Source organism: Oncorhynchus mykiss, chromosome 13, assembly GCF_013265735.2.
Source record: "Oncorhynchus mykiss isolate Arlee chromosome 13, USDA_OmykA_1.1, whole genome shotgun sequence".
Taxonomy (NCBI): domain Eukaryota; kingdom Metazoa; phylum Chordata; class Actinopteri; order Salmoniformes; family Salmonidae; genus Oncorhynchus; species Oncorhynchus mykiss.
The window spans coordinates 23,511,250-23,525,371 of record NC_048577.1 but is presented as its reverse complement, the minus strand read 5'-3'; the positions used below and the strand labels follow the sequence as shown (position 1 = coordinate 23,525,371).

Here is a 14,122-nt window from a genome sequence, read left to right as displayed (position 1 = left end):
TGTAAATCATTTTAGCCAGTGCCATTCATTTCCAAATTCTCCTTCCGGTCTGTAATCAAAATGTCCTTCCAAGCGTCTATCACAGCTACCGAGATCCCAATCAGTGCTTTACCCCGTGACCTTGGGAGTGAATCTCAGCCAGAACACTTGGCAGTGTAGCGAAATTACAGCCATCTTTACGTCGAACAAATCAGGACATTCGTAAGCTGGCCAGTGGAAATATTTACACTGACAAAACTACCCCCAGAGCCAACAAACATCCAAGCACATCAAATGCGAACGTCCTCAAAAGTTGTTAAACAATTGAGCGTCGGGGCGGGTTTGTCGGGGCGCGCTAAATATATGTACCACTGCTGTGACGCTAATTGCTCCCCGGTAGGTGGGCAAGAGCGAGAGTCAAAAGGCAGAACTTTTTGCCTTTTGATGTTATTGTAAGACTCAATTTGGCTTGATTTCTCTGTCGGAAGCCCGACTGAAAAAGCATAAGTGGGAGTGGTCCCCTGTAGCTCCCATCTGTTCAGAAAGCTAGAGTGGATTCTTGTATTGTTATTTTAGGAGATGAGGGGTTTGAAGATATACATAGTCCCAATTCATAGTCTTTTTAGCTATTGGAGGTAACGATTTGTAGTCCTAACCAATCTCAGGCATTTTTTTGTGACAAGTACCCTACATTTGGGACTGGGAGCATTTTTTTTTACTAAACATACCATGTTAAAAATGTTATAAGATTGATTTTTTTTTTAAATTACAAAAGGATTAGATGTGGCATGGAAGCATTTCATTCAAGACTTCCATCATGGACTACTTGCTGTAGAAGTTGAGGGTGGAGTAAGACATGAAGACACCAGCTAATATCTACTATGCTGTCACAGACATTGGGGACTGGGTGAAGATGCGGTGCACACACACATACAGACAATGCTATGGTTCGCTGGCCCCTGCTGGGAAGGGAGGCAGTGGCACTAACAAGCTCCTCCTATACATGCCCTCCTATCAGGAGAGGGGTCCAGGACATGGCAACAACACAGCAACGACACCAGACAACCAGGGACTTGGGATTGCAGCGGCAATGTCCATTTTATCCATCAGCCTCAGGGGTAGTGTGGGATTACAGTCACTTGAAAGGAATGGAACTTTAACTGGAAATGCAAGGACTTTTCTAGGAAGGATAGGATATCATAGAGCTAGGAGTATGATTTTATCGCTAACATCCCATAGAGCAAACACAAACTGATGAAGTGAATTAAATACTTGAACACTTTAATTAAATCGTACTGTTTCATTAAAAAAGCACACATTCACATTGGGCAATCATGAAACTGGATAGCATATGGGGTATTTGGGGATACTGACAAATACATCTTTTTATTTTTTACAAATGTATATTTTGTACAACGCGATTCGAAAGGAGCCAAAAACTCTTTGTGAACAATAATTGACCGATAAGTAACATTCTTCTCGTCCATGATCCCACCTGGTACAGTGTTGGTACGGATATCACTAGTTAGTCAAACTGTACCCAAGTCTCCACACTGGAGAGTAGAACTCCCTACTAAATCCTGGCCTTTAGGGAACGCAAGACTATTAAATATCTCATTTGACAGTTAGCCCTGAAATGGTCTTAAATGATAAACTGTGTAATCCTACTTCTATTCAGGGAATGGTAAACGGCCGATGGTTGCCATAGAGACGGCGATGATGGTAACAGATACAGGCAACATAGACAGTAGCTATCTATAGCCCGTCTGTCTGTGGTGTGGGTTGAGCTACTGTTGCTGTCCAAATGCATATCACCTACATATTGGTTTGAAGCAGATCAGAGTAGCAAGATGTGTGCGTCTCTCTGACAAGCGGCCCAAATCGCACCCTTTTCCATATATAGTGCACTACTTTTGACCAGGGCCCAGACCTGAACAGGCACGCGCGCACGCACACACACACACACACACAAACACACGCATGTGAACACACACAAGTAAACACATACCAACGGCACATGCGCACACACACACTGTCTCAGGGTCCATTAGAGCTGTTAACGTCACACTAACAGAGTGCAGAGAAACATTCTCACAATTATGCTTCAATGGCCACTCTGCCAGACCCATCTGCTGCTAGAGAGGCCAGACGATGTTCTTTACAGCCGATCTGGGGCCTGTGGGTACGCGACTGCGTCAAATATCTCCCACCCTCCAGACTTTTCTCTCACAAGTGTAGCATAGGTTGTGCGCTCCGCAAACAACGTGTCCACTCCGACAATGACAACGGTAAAAGACTGGAATAAATACATATTGACTCTATTAACAGAAATTACCGTAACCAAACAAACGTTGTAGATTAGAAATTAAAATGTACTACTGGTGATATGTAATAGGGAATTGATAGACACTAACAATCAAACAATTCACACAATGGAGAGAGAGATGCATTGTGCCTAACAGCCACACTCCCCTTCTTCTTGGACTGTGCGATCCGCGCGGATGAGTCTCGGCCTCCTCAATGGATTGGTTCACTGAGAAGGGCGCGAATCAGACAGGTGTGCCAATTCTTTAAAAAAAATAATAATAATTTTTACATCTTGGTCGACCAACAGACTATTGACCAAACAATCGACTAAATGGGGTCAGCCCTAAAAGAAAAGCAGAGAAAGACCGGGAGAAAAAGGAGAAATGAGCGAGAAGAGAGAGAGAGATCGAGAACAAGAACGAAAACGAGAGAACAGAGAGGCAAAACGGAAGCTCCAAATGAACTCATCAAGCCAAAGGGCCCATCCCTCCTGTCCAAAATACTCGTTAAAAATGTGGCTTAGCCCGACTGTAATTACACTGCCAATGGCTACCGGTTGGGGACAACATTTCTCAGAATGAGGACATGTTTATACATGTATTGTCGTCTCATATTCTATTCATTTCAATCCCAAAGCAACAGATTCAGCCTGTGTGTGTGTGTGTGTGTGCCTGTGTGGGGTGTGTGTGTCTGTGTTTACTTGTTCAGTTCCCAGCTCCCCTATAAACTCTTCTCAATAATTCATAATGGAAAGTTGGTAGTTAAAATTCAGCATGGTGCACACATAATAAAATTGGGCATGGTATGACCAATTTAAAATGACAAGAGAATCAGGCGGCTAGTCAAAGTGGACTGTGATTTAAGGTCAAGTCAAATATCCACTTGGTTGACTGCCTGATTGTCTTCAGTCAATACAAGAGTGCTGAATTATGAATGATGTGATGTTTGCATTGGGGTTGATACTAAAAATCATTTTTAAATGAAAGTCTGAAAACGGAAGGCTGCTGGAGTGAAAGGGAGACCTGTAGCGGAAACGCTAAAGACAGACCACAGCTACAACAGGATGAATGGGCCGAGTAGGGAAACCACAAGTATGTGCATCTGTGAGAATCACATCTAATTTTATTTGTCACATGCGCAGAATACAACAGGTTTTCATTACAGTGAAACGTTTACTTACAAGCCCTTAACCAACAATGCAGTTAAGAAAAAGCGTCATGAAAGTATTTACTAAATAAACTGAAGTACATACATACGTGATAGTGTGTGTGTGTGTGTGTGTGTGTGTGTGATCTCTCTCCAGTTAATTGAAATGGCTTCTGTCCAAGGAAGAGAGAGTGACTGTCAGCAACGTGTGACGATCACCCTGGAATGGCCTGACGAAAAAGCCTTCCGCAGCCTACGCACACCACACACCACACACACACACACCATCAAGGAAATGGCCTCATCCGTGGATAACTGTCTATCAAAAGCCATGATGGTACTTCTGCTGGAGGAGCAAATATCATCTTATCAAATCACAACACTGTCATGAACACCAGATGACAACTGTGTCTTGCACCGATCCACCCATGGAAAATGTTAGGTCCATTTCCTCATCAACACAATATTGAATATCCACAACTAACTATTAAAATGGACAATTTCAAACCAGGCGCTGTATGTGTCAAGCGTCTCAGAATAGGAGTGCTGATCTAGGATCAAGTCCCCCCCGTCCAAGTAATCTTATTCATTGTGATCTAGAAAGGCCAAACTGATCTTAAAATCCAGGCAATTCCATGGTAAGAGTGACGCTGAATTTCACTTTTTCACATTAAAAATGTATGCCAAGGAAAATACACTTATTAAAGTTGAACAAACTACACACAGTGTGGCAAAAAAAGTATTTAGTCAGCCACCAATTGTGCAAGTTCTCCCACTTAAAAAGATGAGAGGCCTGTAATTTTCATCATAGATACACTTCAACTATGACAGACAAAATGAGGGAAGAAAATCCAGAAAATCACATTGTAAATCAAATTTATTTGCAAATTATGGTGGAAAATAAGTATTTGGTCACCTACAAACAAGCAAGATTTCTGGCTCTCACAGACCTGTAACTTCTTCTTTAAGAGGCTCCTCTGTCCTCCACTCGTTACCTGTATTAATGGCACCTGTTTGAACTTGTTATCAGTATAAAAGACACCTGTCCACAACCTCAAACAGTCACACTCCAAACTCCACTATGGCCAAGACCAAAGAGCTGTCCAAGGACACCAGAAACAAAATTGTAGACCTGCACCAGGCTGGGAAGACTGAATCTGCAATAGGTAAGCAGCTTGGTTTGAAGAAATCAACTGTGGGAGCAATTATTAGGAAATGGAAGACATACAAGACCACTGATAATCTCCCTCGATCTGGGGCTCCACGCAAGATCTCACCCCGTGGGGTCAAAATGATCACAAGAACGGTGAGCAAAAATCCCAGAACCACACGGGGGTTCCTAGTGAATGACCTGCAGAGAGCTGGGACCAAAGTAACAAAGCCTACCATCAGTAACACACTACGCCGCCAGGGACTCAAATCCTGCAGTGCCAGACGTGTCCCCCTGCTTAAGCTAGTACATGTCCAAGCCCATCTGAAGTTTGCTAGAGAGCATTTGGATGATCCAGAAGAAGATTGGGAGAATGTAATATGGTCAGATGAAACCAAAATAGAACTTTTTGGTAAAAACTCAACTCGTCGTGTTTGGAGGACAAAGAATGCTGAGTTGCATCCAAAGAACACCATACCTACTGTGAAGCATGGGGGTGGAAACATCATGCTTTGGGGCTGTTTTTCTGCAAAGGGACCAGGACGACTGATCCGTGTAAAGGAAAGAATTGGGCCATGTATAGTGAGATTTTGAGTGAAAACCTCCTTCCATCAGCAAGGGCATTGAAGATGAAACGTGGCTGGGTCTTTCAGCATGACAATGATCCCAAACACACCGCCCGGGCAACGAAGGAGTGGCTTCGTAAGAAGCATTTCAAGGTCCTGGAGTGGCCTAGCCAGTCTCCAGATCTCAACCCCATAGAAAATCTTTGGAGGGAGTTAGTTGAAAGTCCGTGTTGCCCAGCGACAGCCCCAAAACATCATGGGCCAAAATACCAGCAACAGTGTGTGAAAACCTTGTGAAGACTTACAGAAAACATTTGACCTCTGTCATTGCCAACAAAGGGTATATAACAAAGTATTGAGATAAACTTTTGTTATTGACCAAATACTTATTTTCCACCATAATTTGCAAATAAATTCATTAAAAATCCTACAATGTGATTTTCTGGATTTTATTTCTCATTTTGTCTGTCATAGTTGAAGTGTACCTATGATGTAAATTACAGGCCTCTCATATTTTTAAGTGGGAGAACTTGCACAATTGGTGGCTGACTAAATACTTTTTTGCCCCACTGTATATGCAGAAGTCTGCTTTTAACAATTGCCACTGAAAATGTCACTAAAACACAAAAAAACTGAGGGAGATTTTATGTGTCCACGTTTTCCCAAAACTCTGTTAAATATGTAATTTGAATTAAGATTCAAAGATGTCTGCAGAAAGAATTGGGTGTCCGCTAAGATATGACAACTTGAGTTTGAAAAAATAAAATCTCTTCTGGCTATTGAACTACAGTAAGTGAAGTGGATCAACACCCGGTAACAGAATGACATCATGGGTCCTTGATTTGTATTCAACAGAAATCCATAATTTTGAATGTCATTCTCTTCATGGTGATGTATCCTAATTATGTACACAAAAAAGGTAGAAAAATGCAATATCTTCCTTATTCTAATGAGCTCTGACTCAAACAAGACCAAATGTGGTTGTTCCAGACTGGACCAAATCTGTACCAATCATAGACATCCATGTTTCATAAGTTTAGACTTCACAGAAGAGCACAGTGGAGTACAGGACTGCACAACCCAGTACAGGGGGAGGCAGGTAGCCAAGTGATTAGAGAGCAGAGCCAGCAACCAGAGGGTGTCCAGTTCAAATCCTAGATGCCATTGCCTGCCATTGTGACCTTGAGCAAGGCAATTATCCCCCCACAACAACATCTCTCCAGGCACCCAGTGAGGAAGCCTCTCCACACCTCTACAAAACTACTCTACTGCAACCATGGTTTGTGACTACTATGGTTTCTCCATTGTGGCTAATTCAATTGCAGTCATCCTGTTACACATTTTTCAGTCACTATTACCAATTTGGAGTGATGCGTTTTAAAACACTTAATAATTCATAAACAGGGGACTCCCAGGTGGCGCAGTGGTCTAGGGCACTGCATCACAGCGCTAGCTGTGCCACCAAAGAACCTAGGTTTGCGCCCAGGCTCTGTCGCAGCCGGGTGCGACCGGGAGGTCTGTGGGGCGACGCACAATTGGCCCAGCGTCATCCGGGTTAGAGAGGGTAGGGATATCCTTGTCTCATCGCGCACCAGTGACTCCTGTGGCGGGCCGGGTGCAGTGCGCGCTAACCAAGGTAGCCAGGAGGCCCCTGTGCACGGTGTTTCCTCCGACACATTGGTGCGGCTGGCTTCTGGGTTGGAAGTGTGCTGTGTTAAGAAGCAGTGCGGCTTGGTTGGGTTGTGTTTCGGGGGCGCATGGCTCTCGACTTCGTCTCTCCCGAGCCCGTACGGGAGTTGTAGCGATGAGACATGATAGTAATTACTAACAATTGGATACCACGAAATTGGGGAGAAAAGGGGGTAAAATGTATTTAACAAAAATAAATAATAAATTAATAAACAACATTTTTATCAGTACAAACACTATAATTAATGGGTACTTCTGTTACGTATGTGAACTTTCCTCATCCTCCCTCCTCATGAGGGAGGGATTAGAAAATATCTTAAAGATATGTGGGTTTTTGGTAACAGAATGACAAGACACTAGGCAATATTTCTTAAACTTACAGAAAGCAAACCATTTCTGCAAAATGAAATATAAAATGTTATTAATCAGCCTTCAACATTGAATTTTGATGAATTTCTAGACGGAACAAAAATACATACACAACATGAGCTGAAATTTTTTTTAAATCCCAGAAATGTTCCGTATGCACAAATAGCTCAGATTTTGTCCACAAATTTGTTCACAAATCCCTGTTAGTGAGCATTTCTCCTTTGCCAAGATAATTCATCCACCTTACAGGTCTGGCATATCAAGAAGCTGATTAAACAGCATGGTCATTACACCGGTGCACCTTGTGCTGGGGACAATAAAAACCTACTCTAAAATCTTCAGTTTTGTCACAACACCTTTGCAACAATTGTCTCAAGTTATTGGGGAGCATGCAATTGGCATGCTGACTGCAGTAACATCCAACAGAGAATTTAATGTTAATTTCTCTACCATAAGCTGCCTCCAGCGTCATTTTAGAGAATTTGGCAGTACATCTAACCCGCCTCACAACCACAGACCAATCAGAATCACCGATTGTCTGGGCCTGGTTCCCCTGTGGGTGGACCTATGCCCTCCAAGGCCCACCCATGGCTGCACACCTGCCCAGTCATGTGTAATCCATAGATTAAGGCCTAATGTATGCATTTCAATTGACTGATTTCCTTCTATGAACTGCAACTCAGTAAAATCTTTTAAATGGTTGCTTTCATATTTTTTGTTCAGTAAAATACCTTAAAAACCATATACTAGAATAAGTCTTACGAGCCCTTTTCCACCTGTGTGAGCAGAAATCAAAGCCTTTGCTTATTCCAAATTTTCAGGAACGAAAATGGTTGAAAAATGTAGACTTCTAGCTTTCATTTGACACCAAATTTGATATGCTCCTATGAACGTGTTAGTGCTCATGGATCCTTTTACATGGAAATGACCATCAGTTTTCCTCCTCTGAGACGCTTGATACACACCCCCAAAAAGCAGCGAGAAAGACAGACAACCCATTTTGAGGAGTGAGGTAATTTGGTTCTTACACTTCTGAACACGCTTGACAACACCTTGTGATGCTCGCAATATCGCTATTCTCATCTCACCCGGCCAGTGAACACCCACGGGATTAGTATTTTTCTAGTTTGTCCGTAAACCGACAACAGCCACTAAAGAGACCGACTTCCATTTCAGCACCTCTCTATCTCTCTCTGCCTCTGGAGCTGCAACATCGCAGCAAGATGTGAGATTAACTCCAGGCGTTATGGAAACAGGGTTGGGGGATCTAACAACTGCAAGCCATCGAGTTAAAGAGCCTTTAAAGGAAGTTTTACAGTCTTTACAGAAATTTGATGTGGAGGGAGACTCATCATGATGAGGCCACGTAACTACTTTCCTGACATTAAACCCCCCCACGGGCCTCATTGGACAAAGTAGTCCCTTGAGGTAACTGTGTAAAAATACTGTATGCCTACAATACACCCCTTTTTAATTTGTAATGTTCAGTAACATTGCACCAATGGAACACATTACACCTGTTTCACATTACCGCAACTGTTGGTGGCTAGTTACCAGCACAGGGCTGATTGGCAATGCCCAGGGGACTAGTATTCTACGCCAGGCTGGAACAAGACAGCAATCAGGCAAAAGCAGCAGCTTGCCGAGAGGGAGGCTAAATCCCAATTCAGACGGCAGATAAAGGAGTGGCTGATTAAATCAACGTATACGGCAGATGGGGCACGGTGAGCAGCGTTTGACACACCGTATGGGAGCTAGCTGAAATCCCCCTGCTAATTTCAGGGGACGTTAGTTCAAATTAAACCAGGGTCAATGGTCATTAGGGAATAACGTAGCGGGAATGTATTGGCTCCGTTGGCTCTGAAGGTTGGACCATAGTGCTAGCAACCGAAGTTTAGGTTTGATTCCCACATAGGCCACATACTTACTGAATGTGTGAACTGTAAATCCCGTTCATAAATTACTGTGAATGATGATTCATCAGAAGACAAGCTAACAGACGTGGAGGATGTTTGATCACACAGCCCTACCCACAACAGACGGAGTGAGTGATTGTGTGTGCGAGCGCGTGTGTGCCACTAAAGCGGAAAGGTAGATGACATCTCCAAAGGGACACTCGAGCATTTCATCAACGTTACCATGAACTTCGCTAATTGACTTTTTGATAGGCACAGATGCTTTCTCCGCCACTGTTCTGGGAACATCACCGTTCATCAACTAACTTAACATACACGAAAACACACGAGCTTCTATCATCCACTTCTATAGAGTACATTCCCTGTGATGGCTAGCAGCCATCCATATTCAAATTCAACACATATACTCCACTACCTGAAATAACCTTCTCTGCCAGAGAGTGAGATGGCTCAGTGATTAAGGGGGTAGAAATAGACAGTTGTTACACATTTGGGCTTTACCCACTTCAACTCACACAGAAAACTAGAGCTTATGTCCCAAAACCAGAAAAGGGAATTGGATTCCATTTTTCTTTGCAATGAACACCATCCACAACCGTAGGGACTATCAGCTTTTACGTCAGACCAGCGTTATAATCCCTCCAGTTATAGCCGAAGCTGGAAAGCGGAGACATTTCTAGCACGGCAAAACGCATTTCATTTGGATTTTGTTTCTCCAAAAGGGATAGAGAAAACCCGCATCGCAGTTATTTTAAAACCTTCACAAAGGGAAAGTGAACAGGCTGCTATGAGGTCGCATGGTGTGTTCGAACGGTTCACTGTGGATGAGTCGCAAATTACATCCTATTCCCAATACCATTTGGGATGCATAGAAAACACGTTTCTGGTGTAGGCGGTAGTTGGCCCTAGACACTGCTCTGGGGTCAGTTCTTATTTCCTGATGATTCAAGTTACCATTACTGGGTTGGAGAAACCTTGGCGACACCTTATTGTGAATTTTCCATAATGCCTAAGGTCACACACGCATTAGTATCACATATCTGCAACATTAGTAAGTATTGAGTAATGGTGGGAAATGAGGCATGTTGCCCTAGGTAAGAATGATGAATCATCACCCTTTTAAATCTGTAGGACCTAGATGGGAGGAGTGATATCTTGAGAGAGAGTTCATTAGTCTGTCTGTGTCCTCTGAAATGAATCACTGTTCCATCCTCTGACTGAAATATACAGGCGTGGTGGCTGATAAATTACTATGGGAAATGGCAAAGCATGACGTTAACAGCCTAGAATATGAGCCAATGTCAATTTAGCATTTCCTCCCTAATGGTTAAGATTAGGATTTGGGGTGGGGTAAGCTGATCCAAGATCTGTGCCTAAGGATGACAAGGTCTGATTGGTGTGGGTTGAACAAGGTGACTTCATCAAGTGAAGATGTACAGTGGGGGATAAGATAGGAGTTGGGGTTCACAGAACTTTTCTTATACGTTATCCAACCTGCAGTAGTAACACATGAACGTACATGCTTTCGTGAATAGAAACATGCTGTAAAAACAAGTTTGTAAAATTCCACAGTAATAATTTGCCACATTTCCAGAGTTACCATCTGCACTACGCTGAGGCCAGAGCCAGGCCAATCACTTCCCAGAAAGAGACAATGCAAAGAGAGGGGTGACCTCGCATGTCCCCATTACCACACACACTTCATTAAGCCAGTGGCCCTGGGGTTTTCAGACAAAACAGACTTGGCCAGAGAAGATATCTGGCCTGAGGACACTTCCTCCCCCGGTCAGGAAGCAGCCATTCATGTTATCAGAGAGATGGACTCCCAACTCAATGCGTAGTCATGATAAGCGCAATTTGTTTGAATGAGAGAAGGAAAGAAAGCAATCTTCCCGACGACAAGTCAATGTGAGAACTGAATGCTAGTGACAATGGGTGTCAACACGCGTTGTTGACAACGTTATGTGCCCTTCCAATGACTCCTTCACATGTGTTGACTCTGTGATAAGAAACCTTAAAGAGACAAAGATAGCTCTTTATATTGTCTCTGCCCTTACATACCATAGTTCACCAGAGGCTCAACGTTTAATTGAGCCACACACAAAGTTCAGAAGCAATTGTAAAAAAAACGTGTGACTTCCTTACAACTTACAGTTGTGCTGCTCCGTGTCCTAGCGGCCTATTAGGAATAGGTACTCCTTCATACCTTGAGTGCCTTCAGTGACGCTATTTTGCATGTTAGTCAGTAAGCTATTAGTGTCTGATGTGAGAAATAGATCATTTGAAGAGACAACACACAAAGGCATCTTTTTAATCACTTCGAAGACTCACAATGAAAAAAAACGATTCTGTCACTTGTCTTCACTTTGACCATACTCTCGGTCAAAATGACTGACTGGGTGCGGAGTTGAACCCACGCTGGAAGACAAAAAGTGTTGCTTCATGCCAAACAGAGAAACTGAGCCCTCAGTCAATGAACCGGTGCCTCTGTTACGAAACTGCTGATACCAAATAAAGCGTTTTGGCTGACACTCGTTATTAAATGTTGAGGGAGGTTATGGAAAGTACATGTTTTTATGTCCCGTGTTCCATTAGGTTGAAATTCTGAGAAGACCAGAGCAGTGTTCTAAGAAAACCGAGCAACACTCATGCATTTCTAATGGACAATGTCGCAAGGGCGAAGGCAGGAGGAATGCAGTAATGCAATCAACATGAGTGACAACACCATAAGGTGTTATTACCATCATTTACATTGAAGACGTCACGGGCATGACGGCTATGCAGGACTAGAACTATATTATCTAGGCAACAGTGTGAGATGGAGGACAAACTGACACATTGACTGATCAGAGAAGAACGAATCCCCCTTTTCACAGAGAACTACAAGCATGCACAGATGACTGGCTGAGAATTAAGTGTAACTAAGCAGATTCTTAGGGGAGGTGCTGCTCATTCCTATGAATAAAGATGAGTGTTGTGGACCCAACTGTGCTCAAGCAGGAGCAGAATTATGCTAGAGCAACCTAAAACAGCATTAGGCCTACTAAATAGACCACATATTATTAAGAATGTTCATAACAGTGGCCTATACGATTATGGTTATGGTGCAATATTACTGTGTCATCATTATTGATGAATTGATTTGAATTCACCATACACTAATAGGCTATACACTAAACGGTAGTTACAACAGCCCCATCCTGTGGTATAGTCTCAAAGCCATTGATAAGTAACAGTAGCCCAGTGACCTCTAGACTCAAATACTATTTAATATAAAGTTCGAGTAAATTGCCTCTAGCATGCTGAAAACACAAGTGGGTGTTTATATGTTCATCGCAGATTATAAGTGTTGAATTTACTTCCGGTCTATCGTTTTTCTTACATTTAGTCTAATAAGCAGATCTGGTGTGTGTGTGTTCATCCCACACGGCAGCTATGACACATGAACATGGCATTTACTTTCAAATAGACTGACAATTGAGGCTATGGGTGGGATAGGTTAGGCTGGCTTACTGCAAGACAAAACATATATCATCTAAAATGTTACTTCCACCCCGCCCTTCCTATCCGTTCCTCTTCTCGCACGAGAAAGTTAGCTGAAAGTCAACTTGAATATTGTTTGACAAATTTAAACAATCAAACAATGGAAATGCTACAATTTTACAACAAAAAAATGTATACACTTACCTCCTCGACAGTCAGCGGCATGCATATCCTGTACTCCTTGAGCAACATCTTATTTGATATAGCTCTTCTTGTTCTACAATGTAGCCCGTCTAACAAGTTATGACCGCCAAAGCTTTAGCTAATAAAAACGCAGAGTTTGGCAATGCATGTGGATCGCCTTGAAAACAGATGACCACTGTGAGTTGTCTTGTCTCATCGGAACGAATGGAATTTTCGCTGGGGAATTTCTCACAAGCAGCGTTCAAAAACGAGCCTTTTTTTAATATTCCGGACAGGACGTGGGTAAAGAAAAGCAGTTAAAAAACGTACCTAACTGCCCTCTGCGAAATACATGAGAATCGATTGAAAATCGGCCAAACAGATGTTGCTTTCAAAACGTGTGCGGTAACAAAACGGCCAAGTTGCTTTAACTGCAGTTTTCTCAAACCAAAAAGAAATAGATACAAGGTTTATCTAAAAAAAAAAAAGCGAGGGTCAGGTCCGTCCTTGCAGAGGCTAATTCGCTAAAATGTGCTGTTCCTCACGCTTCTGAGTTCCTGCACATACGAGTCTTCTTTACAAAGGCTTGGCTTTATGTTGCGGTGTCCTCTCTTTGGATGTGAAAAAAATGGGACGAGCTCTTCCTTTGGCTGTCCTTTCTCACTCGGTGCGACGACGAGCTATTTTGCCGCTGCCACGGAAACATGCGGGCAGGAAACAAGATGCGTGAAAGTAAGCGCATCAGAGTTCATGCTCCCTTTCATTGTCACTGGTTCTATTCAAATGTGAACAATCCTCTCCCCTAGAAAGTGTTTGGAACCACGGTAAAAGATTGGGCTACACGAGTCGACTATGCAGCCTGCTGAGTAGCCTGTGTTATTTGACCTTGGCCTAAATAACGGTTTTTAATGACTGTGTCCATCATCCATCCAATCAAATGTTATTTGTCAGATACACACGGTTAGCAGATGTTAATGCGAGTGTAGCGAAATGCTTGTGCTTCTGGTTCCCGACAGTGCAGTAATATCTAACAAGTAATCTAACAGTAACCCAACAACTACCTAATACGCACAAATCTAAAAGGGGTGAATGAGAATATGTACATGTAAAAAAAAAAATAATGGCGGCATAGGCAAGGCGCAATAGATGGTATAAAATACAGTATATTATATGAGAAATGTAAGATATGTAAACATGATCAAAGTGGCATTATTTAAATTGACATTGTTTAAAGTGACTAGTGACTGCTTGTTCATAGGTCTTTGCCCCGACTTGGCCATAACAGGCCTGGTGATAGAGATTGTAGGATTACAACAACATACAGATCTAATGCA

At 42.7% G+C, this 14,122-nt stretch overlaps 1 protein-coding gene across 2 annotated transcripts in view; it reads right to left on the bottom strand.

Annotated features, from left to right (window-relative positions):
- pitpnc1a (phosphatidylinositol transfer protein cytoplasmic 1a) overlaps nt 1-13,666 on the bottom strand; it is a 75,993-nt gene extending 62,327 nt beyond the window's left edge. The window contains exon 1 of one of the 2 annotated variants that reach the window (XM_036940646.1): nt 12,810-13,666. In XM_036940646.1, coding sequence (XP_036796541.1) covers nt 12,810-12,857 — 48 coding nt within the window. In that variant the 5' untranslated portion in view covers nt 12,858-13,666. The remainder of the gene's footprint in view (nt 1-12,809) is intronic. The other variant, XM_036940647.1, reaches the window with a different exon arrangement.
- Nucleotides 13,667-14,122: the final 456 nt, after the last annotated feature.